We start from the raw sequence: 17,203 nt of genomic DNA, 5'->3' as shown, positions 1-17,203 counted from the left end.
TGGAAAGAGCATGGGCTCTGGGGTCAGACAGACCTGGGTTGGAATACTGGCTCTACCAATTAGAAGCTCTGCAACCTTGAACAAGTCAACCTTGAGTCTCAATTTCCTCCTCATTTGCAAAATGAGATCACATCCAGCTCATTAAGACATAGAGAGGATTACAGAAGTAACATATGTAAAGTGCCCACAGAGTGGGGTATTCAGTAAAAGTTATCAATGATATATTAAATTCATAAAGAGAAAAAATTTAAGATACTTATTAGAGTTCACTGGTAATTTTGTTTTGATAGTTGATACTTCAACTTTTTTCCATTAAATGTACTTTATTGCTATTTAGAAATATAACACTGTTACAATGATTTAAATAGTATATTAAGTATATATATGCTATATATATACTATATAAAGTAATTATGGTTTAAACCAGGGGTCCTCAAACTTTTTAAACGGGGGGCCAGTTCACTGTCCCTCAGACCGTTGGAGGGCCGGACTATAGTTTTAAAAAAACTATGAACAAATTCCAATGCACACTGCGCATAATCTTATTTTGAAGTAAAAAAACAAACAGGCAAAAACACCCACATGTGGCCCATGAGCCATAGTTTGAGGACGCCTGGTTTAAAAGATGGTTCTGCTGCCCCTCCATCCTATCCCCATGCAATAATCACCTTTCCACTTTTTTCCAAACTTAGAAAATTTTTTTCATTTAAAAAAATATGGGATAGTACTATACATGTTATTCTACAACTTTTTTTTTTGGTCTGGGAATATATTCTGGATTGCCTTCCAATGACATACCTCCTCCTTCTTGTCTGAATACTATTCCATAATACAGAAGCACTAGGTTCAACCACTTGCCTCCAAGGAATAGTTCTTTCAAAATGCACATCCTTGTACACCTATCTCTACATAAATAGTGCTTTTATTTCTGTGAGATAGATTCCCAGACATGAAACTGATGAATCAAAGAAGTATGCAAAATCTCAATTTTAGGACATACTGCCAATAAGTTACTAAATTCACAGTCCTATCAAGTTTTTTTTCACACCTCAACTACCCAGTACTGTATTGCTGTGTATTGTATTTACTAATCTGGTGGGCTCTCTCACTTTTTTATCTGCATCTCTTATATTTATGAGGTTGAGTAACTTTTCATGTTTACCTACAATTTGCATTTTCCTCTTCTAACTTAACTGCTCATGTCCTGTGCCCATTTTCTACTGGTTCTTGGCTTTTTTCTTATTCACTTGTGGGACCTAGAGTATATTAGTATTATTCACTGAATTAGACTTTGTAAATATGACTGATTATTTGATGACACTTTCAAGATTGATAAAACTGCTGAGTAAAGTGAGTAGGTATACTTCACTGGGGATTTGAATAACACCAATTATTCTGTCCTGTTATGAAAGAGCAGTGCAAGAAAACACTCCAAGGAAACAGTAAAACGTGAGAAGTTTAAGTTCCAATGAACGCCCCCTTTTCCGTAACAGGTGTAAACACATTTCTTTACTGTGAGACTGGCAACATTTTCCCAGCGGAGCGCTCTCTTTTGCGAGAAATCTAAGCACCCCTCCATCAAAAGGCAACCACAGGACTCTCGCGCGCAGCGACCCGGGATGTAGCCCCCTTCGCGGGCCACTGACATGGCATGGCAGCCGCGTTGACACACCGCGGCTGGGCTCAGGGGCCCGCACATGACACCGACCGCCCAGGCGACAACCCGACAGGCCCTTGGGGTCACGTCGCGAGCCGCGGCCTCCACCTTCCCAGCCCCTGTCCACCCTTCCAGGGTTCTCGCGCGGCAACAGCCGCGACAGGAGAGGCCAGTGCGCGCCCGGGTCGTAATGACAGCCACCTCGCCCGTGGTCAAGCCTCACCGGGAAACCCACCCCAGGCTGCCAAGCGCCCTTACCCAAGCTTCTGTTTCTCCTCCCTACTCATGGGCTCGGCCCCCGCCGTCCACACGGACGTGGCCGACACCAGGCAGAGCGCGGTCGTCGCCGCCACCAGGCTCCATGGCGTTCGCTGGGGGACCGGGGACCCACAGCCCCGGCAGCCGCCGGCTTCGCTCATGGCCCCCCGGTTCCGCGCACGCGCAGCTGCTACGCCCGGTCGGTGGGCCACATTGCCGGACGCCGGTGGCGAGGGGGCTGCTGGCCGTGCCGAGGGCGGGATGTGGAGTAACGCGGGCAGCCGCCGGCGCCAAACTATTTCCCGGAGCCACCGAGCCCGTCCCCAGCGCCAGCGCTGCCACCGCCCTCCGCCCTCAAAGGCCGGGAGCACCTCCCCCAGCTTTCCGGTGTCGTAGTCTAGGAAACCGCCTCCCCCAACGCTACTTCCGGGTAGGGCCGCAGTCCTCGAGCCTCAGGACCAATGGGGATCACGTCGGAGAGGGGTTGGCTGCGGCGACAGGAGAGGGCATTGGCCAGGAGAAGTGAGACGTGGACAAAAGGCGGGACTGGGGAGGGATCTCTCGCTTCCACCCTCCTCCGATCCGCGGGGTGGCCACCTGAGGACTACCAGTCCCAGGGTGCACCGCTCCCTCCCGGCGCTCCCGCCGGCCAACGCGGAACCTCCTCGCTATAGAGCTGCCCGGTAGGCGCGCTGCACCCTGGGACGTGTGGTCCTCCGAGGGTCACGGGCGGTTGCCGGGCTCCCGCTCCCCGGTGCCCTGCAGCCTACCCTCCCTCGGTGAGCTGCCGAGTCCCGGGAGAACTGCCAGCTATTTATCCCCCTTCCTGCGAAGGACGTTTCCCCGAGGGCTGGCTGACTGAGGCGCCTGTCCCCAAGTCGGAGCTGCTTGCCTTGGGGAATAGTGTTGGAGTAGTCCTCTGCCCTCGGGGAAATTACAAAACACACTAACAGCAACATGAACTGAGCCTTAGATGGCGTTGTGCTGAGGGTTTATCAACTCTAATGAGCAAGTAGCACCATCCCCCTTTTGCAGACAAGGAAGCCAAGGCTTGGAGACAGTTAACAAGCCCTCGGCACACCGCTGGATTAGACTCCAGCCGGCGTCTGCGGAAGCCCTTGCATTTAACCGCTGCGCTGTACTGCAAGGATGAAGGAGAGCATGTGAGGCCTGTTAATTATAGGTATCTTAAAAGCTCAATGTGAGGAGAGTTCTGTGGGCTGCAAAGAACGTTTCATGAAGGAGATCGGAATTTGCAATGAGTTTTGATGACTGAGTCCCAGTCCATCGGCAAAAACCGATGGTTTTTCTCTTGAAAAACCACATTGGTTTTCCTGTGTGATAATTCAATAGGTAGGTACGGAGGTTAGGAGCTTGGATGTAACCTCTATGGCCACAATAAATCGCTTACTTACCCCTCAGCAGCATTCAGCTCTCTTTCTGGGAACTTTTCTTCCATGACTTCTATCACCTTACCTCCAATTCTCTTATCCTCTTACCCCTCTGACTGACCATTGGGCTGCATCAATAACCCTTCTTCTTTCACTCCTCCTTTCCACTCTATTAAAATGCAGGTGTTTCCTTAAGGTTTTCTTTTTTTCCTTTTTCTCTCTTGTACTGTAATTATTCTTGGTGATTTCTTCTCATATGGATCATATCTCTATGGTTGATTTCTAAATCACTATCTGTCCTCATCATTAGACCCACATTTTGACCTCCTCCCTAGTAAAATTTTACATATGTCTGGCCCAAGTGTACTGTGTTCTCTGATTCAAATTAATGCATCAGAATTATCTTCACTTCATCTTTTTTATTCATGGTTTGTGTCCAATCAGTTGCCAGATTATTAATATGTACATTCCACCTCTGTTCTCTTTAAAATCATTACTTTTCCTTCTACTCCTACTTCTGCTCTGGTCAAGCCTTCAGTACCTCTTTCCTGAACCATTGCGATGGCCTTCTAGGGTGATTTCCCTGCTACCCTACTCCTTCCTCTACATGACTATCAGAATTGGTATCAAAGATATCTGCAAACTCCAGATCTGGACACTTCCTCTCTCTCTTCTATTCTGCCCTGCCCTGCCCTCAAATCCTATGTGAGAACTAAATAAATTCTCATTCTGTGCCTTTGTTCATACGTTTTCTTCTGCTACCCCACCATCTTTGTAGAATACTCACTACCTATTAAGGCTTGGTTCAGATTCCGTCTCCACAAAACCCGTCCAAAATCTTCCAGTCAACAGAAGTTACCCTCTCTCCTATTCCTCCATTTCATTCTGTGTCTTTATTATTGCATTTTTCATTATCTGCTTGTCCACTAGATTTTGACCACTTGATGGATATTGACTTTAGCTTATGTTTAGATTGTCTTTGTATGTTTTCTGTTGCTATAACTAAATACTCAAGACTGAGTAATTTATAAAGAAGTTTATTTCTTATAGTTTTAGAGGCTGGAATGTCCAAGAGTATGGCACCAGTATCTGGTCAGCTCTGGTGATGGTCTCGTGCTGTGTCATAGCATGGTGGAGAAGCAAGCACATGTGAAAGAGGCAAAATACAAGGGGCGACCTTGCATCATAACGACCCACTCTCCAGATAAATAATCCAATCTTGAGTGAGAACTCACTCTAGTAAGAATTCCACCCAGACCTGGGAGAGTGGCCTCTTAATGACCTACTAACCTCTTAAAGGTCCCACCCTCAATACCACCACACCAGGGACCAAATTAACAACACATAAATTCTGGGGGACACACTCAAACCATAGCATAGGTATATTCCAAAGCTGCACCTCTTCTGCTATAGATGCTGAATAAATGTTGAATATACTTGTTTCCTTATTCCTTCAGTACCCTTATCTATACAGTGGGAATAATATAATCCTTTTATCTATTTACATGGATGCTGTGAAAACACATGAGGTCATTTCTGTACAATGTTTAATTTTATCCTTTTTACGGACCTGCAATCTTACATTAGTTCCATCCTGGATCCTCTTTGGCAGCCTTAATGATGAAGTTAGCTAAATAAATAAATACCTATGAGTTAATCTTGGCTCTGGCATGGAGAACATGACAAGCTGAAGGTCAAACACTAATCATCCATTATTTGAAAACTAAGAACAAAGGAAATTGAAAAATAGTGACCTTCAGTTATATAGAAATGTAGTCAAGTCAATTATTTGGAGTGGATTATTGGCAATAACTCAGTTTTCTTTTCCTTCCTGGTGTTTCAAATCTTTATAAGAAGTCAAAATTAACTATTAACTATCATAAAGAAACAGCATACTAAAAAACTAATACTTGCTTTGAATGTTTTCCATTTTCTGGCATATTTATTTGTTTTCAAGTTAACACTGCATTTTTAAAGGGTATAGTGAGAAACCAGAACACATTTTTTGTGGACTTGTTAAATAATAAGCATCTTTTTCTCCCCTTACTTAAATTCAATTCCTAACCAATGGTTGAGTCCATTTTTTATCTGAGCTCTGCAACACCCTAAGTAGAAAAGCTGATGTGGCCTCAAAAGTTTTGAAACTTATTATATCTAAGGTAGAACCCATGGAAGTAAAAGAATAGTATGCTCACAAAGTGCATTTCAAAAGAGAACCTGTTTTTAATGCCTTAATGAAAATAATAGAAATTATTAGCTAATTGGTGGCTTATAGACACTAGGAAAAATTTACATTTATTATTTGAAATACCTATACCCTCAGTAATAAAAAGGACATAGGAGTTAATTGAGAGAGCTTGGTATTGCACAGGGGGAAAAACGCTGGTGGAAAGTACTTATCGAAAATAAGGATAAGAACTTCTAAAGAATATAGAACAGATTTTAGATGTATAAAGATCATTAAAAATTATAAGAAATAAAAAACATTTATAAAATGCCCTTTAACCAGTTAAGGGTTTGTTTGCACAGCCTTGTAGCTTGTGTAAATATGTGTGGTCACTTTCCTGCCTGGATGTGTCAGAACTTAGGGAGGGATAGCAGCCCTGGGTAAACCATATGGATTCACAAACACAAGGAGAGGCGCCACTTTCGTATTATGACTCAGAAATAGTCCCAGGAGGTTGGGACCAACTGTGTAAGACTGGTCAACAGAACAGCAGTTGTCCTTAAATGACTTGAATTCTTTAGTACTACAGATCTAATTACTCTTAAACCTCTAGTGTGGAATTTGGGAGTGGTGATTTTGCCATTCTTCAAATCACTTTTCCTATTATTTGATACCATATGGAATCTGCAAAATACTTTTCTTCTTAAGAACCCAATCTGGCAAACATTAAATAAAGACAGTACTTATTCCACATTCACAACTAGGGGCTCTGTGGCCTTAGAAAGAGTGCTTCATGAAAAAGGTACTCAGGGAATGTTGTGGACTGACTCCCTGCATGGGTGTCCGACTGACTGACCCAAATTCCAAGAAAGAGAATGAGTAGAAATGATTCTCTAGCCCTAAAGATGTCCCCAGGGCTTTTTCCACCTCTCAGTCATGCTTTGAGATTTTCAGATATCACTTCCCTGTCAGATTATGATCTCATTCCCCTCATTGGCAGCAGTACCAGCTTTCTCAGGCTAGAGAGTGTGCTCCCGTATCATGTTTCAATCTCACTCCTGTGGTGGGTCTCTTTTCTTTGTTTGTTTGTTTTTATGCCCAAGTGCTGCTGGGATTTTGTTTGTTTTTGTTTAGGCGTCTCTTATTTAGTAGCCCTTTTCCATTCATCTCATGTATCAGAAGCAAAGCCAAGTCACGTGGCTCTTGAGCAAGTACATTCTGCCTCAGATCCCTGTCGTAAATCCCCATTTTGCACCATCAACTTATCAGTATAGTATAGCTACAAGGTTTTATTTACTTATTTATTTATTTATGGAAACAGAGTCTCACTCTGTTGCTCTGGCATCACCCTAGCTCACAGCAACCTCAAACTCTTTGGCTCAAGGGATCCTCCTGCCTCAGCCTCCCGAGTAGCTGGGACTACAGGCATGTGCCACCATGCCCGGCTAATTTTATATAAATATATATATATATATATATATATATATATATATATATATATATATATTTAGTTGTCCAGCTAATTTCTTTCCATTTTTAGTGGAGACAGAGTCTCGCTCTTGCTCAGGCTGGTCTTGAACCCCTGAGCTCAAACAACCTGCCCACCTCAGCCTCCCAGAGCGCTAAAGACTACTGCACCTGGTTTTGCCAGGTGGTCTCCCATCCAAGAATTAACCAGGCCCGACCCTGCTTAGCTTCCGAGAACAGAGATTGGGCACGTTCAGGGTGCTATGGCCGTAGACAGCTACAAGGTTTTAAGTTGGCACTGTGCAACAACATTCCACACAGGTATCAGAGGCAAAGAACAATGGCTCGGAGCCAGCTCTGCTGCTTGTTAGCCATGTTTCCTTAAGCAAATTACTAAATTTCTTTGTGCCTTAGTTTCCTCATTTGTAAAGTGAGAATAAGAATGGTACCTACCTCACAGGGTTTTTAGGAGGATTAAATGGTTTAATCGTTCTAATGCCTTCCTTCTCTAGGGATGATGTGAAGATAAGGAGATATGTGCAAAATATTTAGTATAGTTTGAAAGAGCTCAATAAATAGTAACTATTGATATTGTCATTATTATGGGGTAAAAAGGAATAGTTGCCATTGTCAAGAGTAGGATTCAAGGATGAATGCAGCAGCACCACAGCACCCATGGCCCTGGTTTTATTCTCAGCTCCAAATCTTGTCCACTTCTGTGCTTGGTAACTTCCGGCTGCCCCATCCAAAAATATAGCCCTCCTGGACCTGCACCTCAAGAGACCACTGAATTCAGGTGCAGTTTCTGCATGCAAACCGTGTATGAGCTATAGAACCTCTTCCCTACATTAGAGTGAACATGCACACAAACACAAGGTACTTTTCTCTCCTCTTAAAATTAAAACTCGCCTCATCTGGCCGTGCGCGGTGGCTTAACCCCGTACTCCTAGCACTCTGGGAGGCTGAGGCAGGAGAATCGCTCAAGGTCAGGAGTTCGAAGCCAGCCTGAGCAAGAGTAAAACCCCGCCTCTATTAAAAATAGAAATAAAGTAATTGGCCAACTAAATATATATATAGAAAAAATTAGCCAGGCATGGTGGTCAGGCCTGTAGTCCCAGCTACTTGGGAGGCTGAGGCAGATGGATCGCTTGAGCCCAGGAGTTTGAGGTTGCTGTGAGCGAGGCTGACACCACGGCACTCTAGCCGGGGCAAGAGAGTGAGATTCTGTCTCAAAAAAAAACAAACAAACAAAAAAAAAACTGGCCTCATCTGTAAGAAATTTGAAATGATAAAGATTGTGGGATAAATTGTCAGAAACTGTTTTCAGCTTTTTTGTTTGTCTGACTTTCCTCAGTTTTATTTGGGTTTTACAAAAGCTCATTTTACCTTTAACCTCCATGGGATTTAGAAAGATAGTCAGTTTTACAGATTGTCTAATTATATATGAAACTGAGGATCAAAGTGAAAGACGATCATGTCAAAAAGCACTAGAAAGATAATCCCAGCATTTGGGCACTTAAGAATTAAATATAAGCTCTTTCTATAGTGATCCTAATGTTTCTTATTATCCAAATTGAACATTCTTCCTAGAATTGTAATCCAAAGCCCACATTCTTACTTCTAAGAGCCCCCTTTGTGTGTATAGATGTATATATGTTATGTATATATGTCTATAGATCTATAGATACACATGTATACAATATACATATATTGTGTGTTTATGTATGTGTATACACACCCCTAGTATTATCTTTTCAGGCTTTGTTTCCCCATCCCATAATTATTAGACAGAATGATCCAAATTTGTCTGACCCCATCATTTGTTAACCTCAGAGATGTACTTTCTATTGAAATAAATGCTGACAGTCCTTAAATACTTGAAATTAAACATTTCCTTGCCTTCTCCAGGTTGAGGTTGTAAGGATATCATTTTTGTTATTGTTGTTGCTGTTGTTGTTTTGAGACAGAATCTCACTCTGTTCCCCAGGCTAGAGTGCTGTGATGTCAGCCTAGCTCACAGCAACCTCAAACTCCTACTCTCCAGCGATCCTTCTGCCTCAGGCTCCCGAGTAGCTGGGACTACAGGCATGCCCTACCATGCCTGGCTAATTTTTTCTATTTTTCGTTGTCCAATTAATTTCTTTCTATTTTCAGTAGAGACGGGGTCTCACTCTTGCTCAGGCTGGTTTCGAACTCCTGACCTTGAGTGATCCTCACGCCTCTGCCTCCCAGAGTGCTAGGATTATAGGCATGAGCCACTGGGGTTGGCCAAGGATATAGTTCTTTATTTCTGTTTCTTCTCCAAATATATTGAAAGTTTGGGACTTTTTGTTAGGATTGTTTGTTTGTTTTTTACAAATAGGGCTTTTAGCATTTTAGATGATAAGCCAGGAGTAGGGAAGATTTGTCAGGGATGGAAAATAGAATAGTTCTTAGTTTCTTTGCAGATCAATCTCTGTGATATTTTAAAATCAGTACATAACCTCCAAATATACATAATCATACTTAAAACTTTGAGAGGTGGGGTATTAGATACTATTGCCCTCTTGAAGATCGTCATATTTTTCTCGGCACCAGCCAATGAGGCAGGCAAGCACACTTGCATTGTGCATGGAAATGTACCATTGTTAGTCCACTGCTAATGATTAATAGATTTTATGTTATTTACAGAACTAGGTCTTAAGCAAATATTATCTTTAGAGCCTTCTTTGCCCTTCTTTTGGGGCTTTGGGAGCTTCTTTTAGCCCAATCTCTGGGTTCCCAAGGCCTCCCCCCAACTCAAATATTTAATGTTTTTTTTTTTCTGTGTTACCTCACACCCCTTTCCTTCCTATTCCTCTTCATCCTGCACGTGCACATACACGCGTACACGTTTGCTTTGTGCCTACTCTTGAGCATTGAACTTAGAATCAGTCAAACAGAAGGGGACAGAGGGAAAAAAACAAAACAAAACAGATGACTTGGGTTCTATACCTAGATCTGCTATTTACCAATCTGTGCAAGTCTATTTCTCTAAGACTCAGTTTTTTGTTTTGTTTTCCTCAATTCATATGGCCAAGAGAATCAGGCAGAGTTTCTAGATGTTGAATGAGATTAGTGCTCTAAAAAGGAGAAATAACTGTTATGAACAGTTCAATCATGCAAAACTACTGGCTTATTTTTATTAATACTAGATAGTCATAGCAGCCACATTGTAGAAGTGGGGGTGAAAATTATTCACCAACTACCTCATAACCAGTTAACAATTAAACCAAGTCTCATGCCAATTTCCGTTACACAAACAGATATTTATTAAACAAACATTTGTTAGCAAGATAGTATACTTGTTCTGTGAGCTTGATGAAGTCTGTCTCTGTTCTTTTAGGTTCTGCAATCATGACCTTGCATGAAAGTCTCATTGGAAACGGATAAACCATATTCCAGACCCAGGATTCTGTCACTGTTACAATAGGCATCGGGCAACTGGAAGTCCTTCAACCCACACACCATCCCTAATAGTCTAGCTTCTTACAACTTGTTCATGCAAGGATGGGAGTGCCTCTAAAATATTTTAGCCAGACCACATATCTTGGAAATCACTATTCTATCAATGAGAGTCTATGTGTAACATCTGTTATGATGATTAACAAATCACTAATTTCAACATGAAAACTCACTTTTGACATTTGTTATACTAAATCGAATAATCTTTGGTATTAATAAAAACAAGATTGAGAGATGTACTTATAGTACCCACCTCTGTAGGGCTCTGCCTGATGAGACCACCAGCTGCCATCTTGGAATATGAATTTCTGGGCCAGGCAAGGTGGCTCACACCTGTAACCCCAGCACTTTGGGAGGCTGAGGCAGGAAGATCGCTTGAGCCCAGAAGTTTGAGGCTACAGTGAGCTATGATTGCACCACTGCATTCCAGCCTGGGTGACACAGTGAGACTCTGTCTCAAAAAAAAAACAAAGAATATGAATTTCTGATTAGGGCATCTAACTGCACCTTCCGTGTAACTTAACCTAATCCATACATGATATATACAATCCGTGTTGAAAAATTTTGAGGTATATTTGCAGAAAGCATCATCATGGTTATAGTATTTATGAAGGATATTCTATATATCAGGTGCTTTCTCCCCTCTCCCCATGGGAGAATTATATCCTTGTTTTACAGATGTCGTAAATGAAGTTCACAGAGAGGTTATATCACTTTCCGCAAGTCAAAAAGCGGGGAAATGGTAGTAAAGTCTGGTTATAAGTCCAGACCGTCTCTACCATATTAGGATGACCATAAATTCTGGTTTGTCTGTGACAATCTTGATTTACATCATTGTCAAGATATCCTATCTGATCAGTGCCCCGTTTCGTTTTCAAAAATATCTCAATTTAAATACTAAATAATACGATCACTTAAACTATACTACATTGCTTCCGAAGTCCAAGGACCTTCCTCCTCCAATTATGTCAGAGTCTATCAGATGTACGAACAAGCTAGAGCCAGCGTTCCTGGCCTGGCCTCCTCCTGTCTCATCACACTATTTTGAATATAAGGATATAAGGGGGGAAAACATTATAATTGGGTGGCCAAAATTTAGGCAAAGAAAATTCTGTTAACATGAAATACAAGTCTTCTCCATTATTAAGAAAGATGTAATAATGAGTCACTAAAAAATTGGACAGATTACAATAATCTATTATACATGTGATGAAGATTATAGGAAGAAGATAAAAATCAATATTGAAATTGAGCTATATTTTCAACAATGTTTGCCCAAGAACATTCATATTGACTAAATTTGGTGTCCATTTCCATTTATATTATACTTACCCTGGAACACCCAAGGGGAAAAAAGTTTTGTACCCAAATTTTACTACGTTGAGGTGTATTATCAAAATAAAGCCTTTGGTGTAGAATTAGATTTGCCAGTCAATTGTGGGAACTAGCTGAAAAGCACTTCTCTTGGAGGCAGCACAAATTCACTCAAAGAGCATTCCTTTCAGGCAAATCCAAAATCCTTTACTGCTGCCATGACCTTTTCCTAAAATGATAAACACAGCTATCTGTGGATGGGTGTGGGCTGTGAAATGCTGGCCTTTTCTCGTCTGAGCATTCACCATGGCCCAGACACGCAGCCCTGTGACCCAGCAGAGAGCAGGCCTTCAGAACTAAGAAGAGTATTGTGTGACGCGAAGGCAGCCTTCTGTCACGCATCGTCCCATGACTGGTGGTCTACGCTGTACTTACGCCAGTCAGAGACTATCGTTTCATTGTTTTTTCATGGCCCGTTCTCTGATGTTTACTGTTTGCTGGAGCTTCTGCACCAAGGTTAAGCTTCAGCCTTCCATCTTTCCTTGCCTCTTCTGACACTGCCTGAGGCCTTATCAGCAGGGGGCCCTCAACAGTGATTGGCAGCAATGACAGAATGACCAGAGCACAATTGAAGAGGCCAGCAAGGCCAGGTAAACAACCTGGAATTCTCTGATTAAAGTTAATTCTTGGCCAGGTGCGGTGGCTCACGCCTGTAATGCTAGCACTCTGGGAGGCTGAGGCGGGCAGATCGTTTGAGCTCAGGAGTTCGAGACCAGCCTGAGCAAGGGTGAGACCCCGTCTCTACCAAAAATAGAAAGAAATTAATTGGCCAACTAAAAATATATAGAAAAAATTAGCCGGGCATGGTGGCGCATGCCTGTAGTCCCAGCTACTGGGGAGGCTGAGGCAGGAGGATCGCTTGAGCCCAAGAGCTTGAGGTTGCTGTGAGCTAGGCTGACGCCACGGCACTCTAGGTGGGGCAACAGAGTGAGACTCTGTCTCAGGAAAAAAAAAAAAAAATGATGCTATTAGTTATGATATAAACCAATGTGCTGGAAGAAAGACACTCCAAATACAATGGTTTTTACAAGATACAAGATATTTCTCTCCAGACAATATTCAGAAACAGGTGGGTGATTCAGGGCTGGTGCGCAACTCTCCCCCGCAGTCATTCAGAAATTCGGGCTGCTATTCTGTGCGCTAATGGACATTTCCGTGGTAGTCACTGGTTCGCCAGCATCACATAACCCTTCCAGCCTACCTGAAGGTGGAAAGAGAAAGTGGAGGAAGGCAAGCAGCTGCCTTCATGATTGATGTGACCAGGACATTCAACCGCATTCTTGGCTCATATCTTATTGGAAAGGAGTTCATCCACTGGTGGCGCCTAGCTGCAAGGAAGGCAGCTCTAAGTAGGCCGCCACCTTCCCGGTTTAAAGTCAGAAATTCTATAACCAGAAAGGAGAAGAAGATAACAAATCTGGGGATGTATTTGGTCATCAGTGCCACACCTTTGCTTTGGTGTCTTTACCGTCATGATTATACTCACAGTGAAAACGTGAATATGAATTTCTGATATGTTTATAGATTTCTGAAATGGATTAATATGGAAAATCGTATCCATTTTACTTTTAATTTTGCTTATTAACTGTAGTTTGTCTATTGAATCCCTTAATACTGTAAATAAATAACAGGGTCTTTTTGGAGAGGTATTTAAAAACCTCGTTATTTTGACTGAGCCTTAGGGAAATTTTACAATTGCCAAAGTAACCCAGTTTATCTTTGTGACTGTCCTTATTTTTTCTCCTCTGTAAAAGATGCATAGAAATTATTTGTTACTGAAAATGCTGCCAGGCAGCTTCCCTTGATAGTACTTAAATCCCAAGGTGATGAGACACAACTAGTAAACAGCGAAAGCTATAACATTGGTAACTGCCGGAGCTCCTGGAATAAAATAATAAAATAAAATAATGAAATATAATGAGATTGGCATAAAAGTACTAGAGGGCTTTTATTTACTATTCTACTTACTTTTGGAAAGGTAGAGCCTATTAGAAGTTGGTAAGAAAATTTAGTGGTTTGCAAAATTATTTAATTTATTTAATATGGGGTTTTGTTGAGAAAGCAGAAAACTATGAAAGAATGTATATCAGTTAAGTAGAAGTGTTTCTGCATCACTTCTATTCCTCCAGGATACCTGGGAATCTGGATTTAAGAAACCATTTTCATGCATTTATCAAATCTTTATCAAATTTTGTTTTTACTTGCAGAAATTTTGTTAGAGACTTTATTAATGGCGTGTTCTAGAACTGTGCTGTCTAATATGGCAGCCACTGGCCATATGTAGCTATTGAGCCCTTGAAATGTGGTTAATTCAGAAGTATAAATAGACTTGTACATTTTTTTCTAAGATACTGAATTTCAAAAATTTGTTATGAAAACAATGATTTTTAACATTGATCACATATTTAAATGATACTATTTTAGGTCTATTGGGTTAAATAAAACATACTGTGAGTACTAATTTCACCTGTTTACTTTCACTTCTTTTAATGTGCCTATTAGAAAATTTTAAATTACATTGTGACTCATTTCTATTGGACAGTGCCAACTTAGCTACATAAGAGAAAGGATAGACAATCTCTTTTTCCCACCTTAATTGACCTATTCCATGATCCAAAGGTTATAGAGTTTTAAACCAACAGCTTCTCCACTCGAAGTCCCCTCACACTCCAAATCGATGCAGAATCACTGACAGTCCCAGGGGCATGGGCCTTGGGTTGAACAACTTCTAGTGGTGGACGTCTTACTACTCTACATGATGATCCCTTCCATTTGTGGACAATTCTAACTATCAGAAAGCCCTTGCCCACACTGGGAAGAAATTTGGCCTTTGTACTTTCAACTTCTTCTAAGATTTTTTTCCTCTAGCATCATTAAAATAAATCCTTGTGATCTGAGTCTTTCTGTTTAACTCCATTTTCAAAGTGCAAGGTCAACAGCTGTCAACTGCTTCCATCTTCCCCAGCTCAGGTCTGCTCCTCCCCAGGACAAAGAGAATAATCCCTGCCCCCTCTTAATATGTGGCACATTCTCATTTGTCAATAGTTTTTTTTTTTATCACAATGTTCTTTCTCCAAATCTCTGCAAATACAAGTTTGTGGAAGAAAGCAAGAGTCATTATGAGATGAAAATATTCACTAATGAACTGACCTCTAAAAAAGTTAGTCTGCACTCAAACAGCACTTTTGTGTAACACCATTGTCTTTAGGACACAATAGGTTCTTTGGAAGAGAAGAGAGTGATTTAAATATCAAAGGATTGGGAAACACCATGGGAAAATTGAAGAAGCCCTTTATTTATTTTTTTTTTATTTTTTTTTTCTTTTTTTTTAACATTAGGCATACAAGCTAACGAAGAAGCCCTTTAAAAAATGATTTTTATGATTGTGAGGCAGAATTCCTATGATGTGAATTGTCTCTTACCATACTACCAATTTCTTGTCAGGAATGGTCTTTACACACAAAAAAGCAGCACACTTGTGACAGGTTGGGAAATTATGGTCCCAGTATTTTTCATTTCTCCCATCAGAAAGTGGAGATTCATCCTCACCATTTGAATCTGGCCTGGTCTCATGATTTGCTTTGGCAGATAGGATGTGATGGAAGTGACAATGTGAAAGTTTCAAGAGCTTTGACTTCAAGATTCCTTTCAGCTTTCACTTTTGGCCTCTTGAAATGCTCCTGTTGTGGTCAAAGAAGCCTAAGCTAGTCTACTGGATGATGAGTGACCACTTGGAAACATGGTCCAGCCCCAAACCAACACCCACACCCTAGGTTTGTAAGGGAGGCCTTCAGAGAGACTCCAACCTCAGTTAAGCTGCCAGCAAATTGCAACCACATAGTTGACCCAGGATTATGAGAAATAAAGATTTGTTATTTTAAGCTGTCAAGTTCTTGGGTGGTTTGGTATGCAGCAGTAGATAACTTAGATAACTTGATTCATTTCTTGGTTCATTCTAAGATTAGTGCACAAGTGAAATGACAAACTACATTTTCACTTTTTCATAATTAACCTCCTGGTCTGTTATCTCTCTGGATTTTGTCCTGCATCTCCTCCTTATACATTTTTATTTTTTTTGAGACAGAGTCTCACTCTGTTGCCCGGGCTAGAGTGCCGAGGCATCAGCCTAGCTCCCAGCAACCTTGAACTCCTGGGCCCAAGTGATCCTTCTGCCTCAGCCTCCCAAGTAGCTGTGACTGACTATAGGCATGCGCCACCAGGCCTGGCTAATTTTTCTATATATTTTTAATTGGCCAATTAATTTGTTTCTATTTTTAGTAGAGACAGTGTCTCACTCTTGCTCAGGCTGGTTTCGAACTCCTGACCTCAAGTGATCCGACTGCCTTGGCCTCCCAGAGTGCTAGGATTACAGGTGTGAGCCACCGCGCCCAGCCTCCTGCTTATACATTTTAACCCCATGGCCTCCCTTCTGTGCCTTGAACATACCAAGGACAATTCTGCCTTCGGGACTTAGTTCTAGGTTTTTCCTCTGCCTAGAATGCTCTTACCCAAGATACTCACTCTACTAATTCCCTCTCCTTCAGATCATTAACTCTGCAGGTGACTGACGCCATTAGGGCAATATATATACATTTTTGAGACAGAGTCTCGCTCTGTTGCCAGAGCTAGAGTGCTATGGTGTCAGCCTAGTTCACAGTAACCTCAAACTCCGGGGCTCAAACGATCCTTCTGCCTCAGCTACCCTAGTAGCTGGGACTACAGGCATGCGCCATCATGCCCAGCTAATTTCTTCTATATTTTTAGTTGGCCAATGAATTTCTTTGTATTTTCAGTAGTGACAGGGTCTCACTCTTGCTCAGACTGGTCTCGAGCTCCTGACCTTGAGCGATCCTCCCGCCTCAGCCTCCCAGAGTGCTAGGATTACAGGCATGAGCCACTGCGCCCTGCCCCATTAGGACAATATTATCTCTCAATTTTTAGTTTTTATGTTTGATATTATTCTTCCCAAGTTTTGCTCACTCATCACTTTTCTTTAGTTAATCCAATATTTGTTAGAAAGTGTTAGATGAATGAACCAAGGAATATCTAGGAATGTAAATTTTACATCCTGGAAACTATAATAGAATGCCATATTTTGTTGAAATACAAATACTTTTTCTTTTCCATTCCTGCATCCCTCATTTCTGAGAAGAAAAATCCCAAATCATTACTGTTTTATCCCTTCCCTCTTGCCATCCTCTTGATGCTTTAAGTACCTTATGATACTCCATAAGGCCTTTGCAATGGTTTGAATGGTAGCCCCCCAAAAGATTTACCTCCCCATAATCGAAGACGGACCCAGACCAGAAGGCCACATGAAGACTAAGGCCGATATTGGAGTTATTCAGTCACAAGCCAAGGAATGGCTAAAACCACCAGAAGCTGGAAATGACAAGGAAGGATTTG

The 17,203-nt window shown here is 41.7% G+C and overlaps 1 protein-coding gene and 1 long non-coding RNA gene across 8 annotated transcripts in view; one reads left to right on the top strand and one right to left on the bottom strand.

The window, feature by feature from the left end:
• Positions 1 to 2,297, bottom strand: part of EDEM3 (ER degradation enhancing alpha-mannosidase like protein 3) — a 68,919-nt gene extending 66,622 nt beyond the window's left edge. For all 7 annotated transcript variants that reach the window (XM_020284349.2, XM_020284350.2, XM_020284351.2 and 4 more), the window contains exon 1: positions 1,916 to 2,297. In XM_020284349.2, coding sequence (XP_020139938.1) covers positions 1,916 to 2,076 — 161 coding nt within the window. In that variant the 5' untranslated portion in view covers positions 2,077 to 2,297. The remainder of the gene's footprint in view (positions 1 to 1,915) is intronic.
• A 215-nt stretch (positions 2,298 to 2,512) lies between these two features.
• On the top strand, positions 2,513 to 10,662 carry LOC142863855 (uncharacterized). Its single transcript, XR_012914490.1, has 2 exons — positions 2,513 to 2,598; positions 10,305 to 10,662. It is a non-coding gene; the product is annotated as an uncharacterized LOC142863855 (long non-coding RNA).
• Positions 10,663 to 17,203: the final 6,541 nt, after the last annotated feature.

Source organism: Microcebus murinus, chromosome 23, assembly GCF_040939455.1.
Source record: "Microcebus murinus isolate Inina chromosome 23, M.murinus_Inina_mat1.0, whole genome shotgun sequence".
In the NCBI taxonomy this organism is placed as follows: Eukaryota; Metazoa; Chordata; class Mammalia; order Primates; family Cheirogaleidae; genus Microcebus; species Microcebus murinus.
The sequence above is the reverse complement of the archived record's forward strand: the minus strand, read 5'-3'. Positions and strand labels throughout refer to the sequence as shown.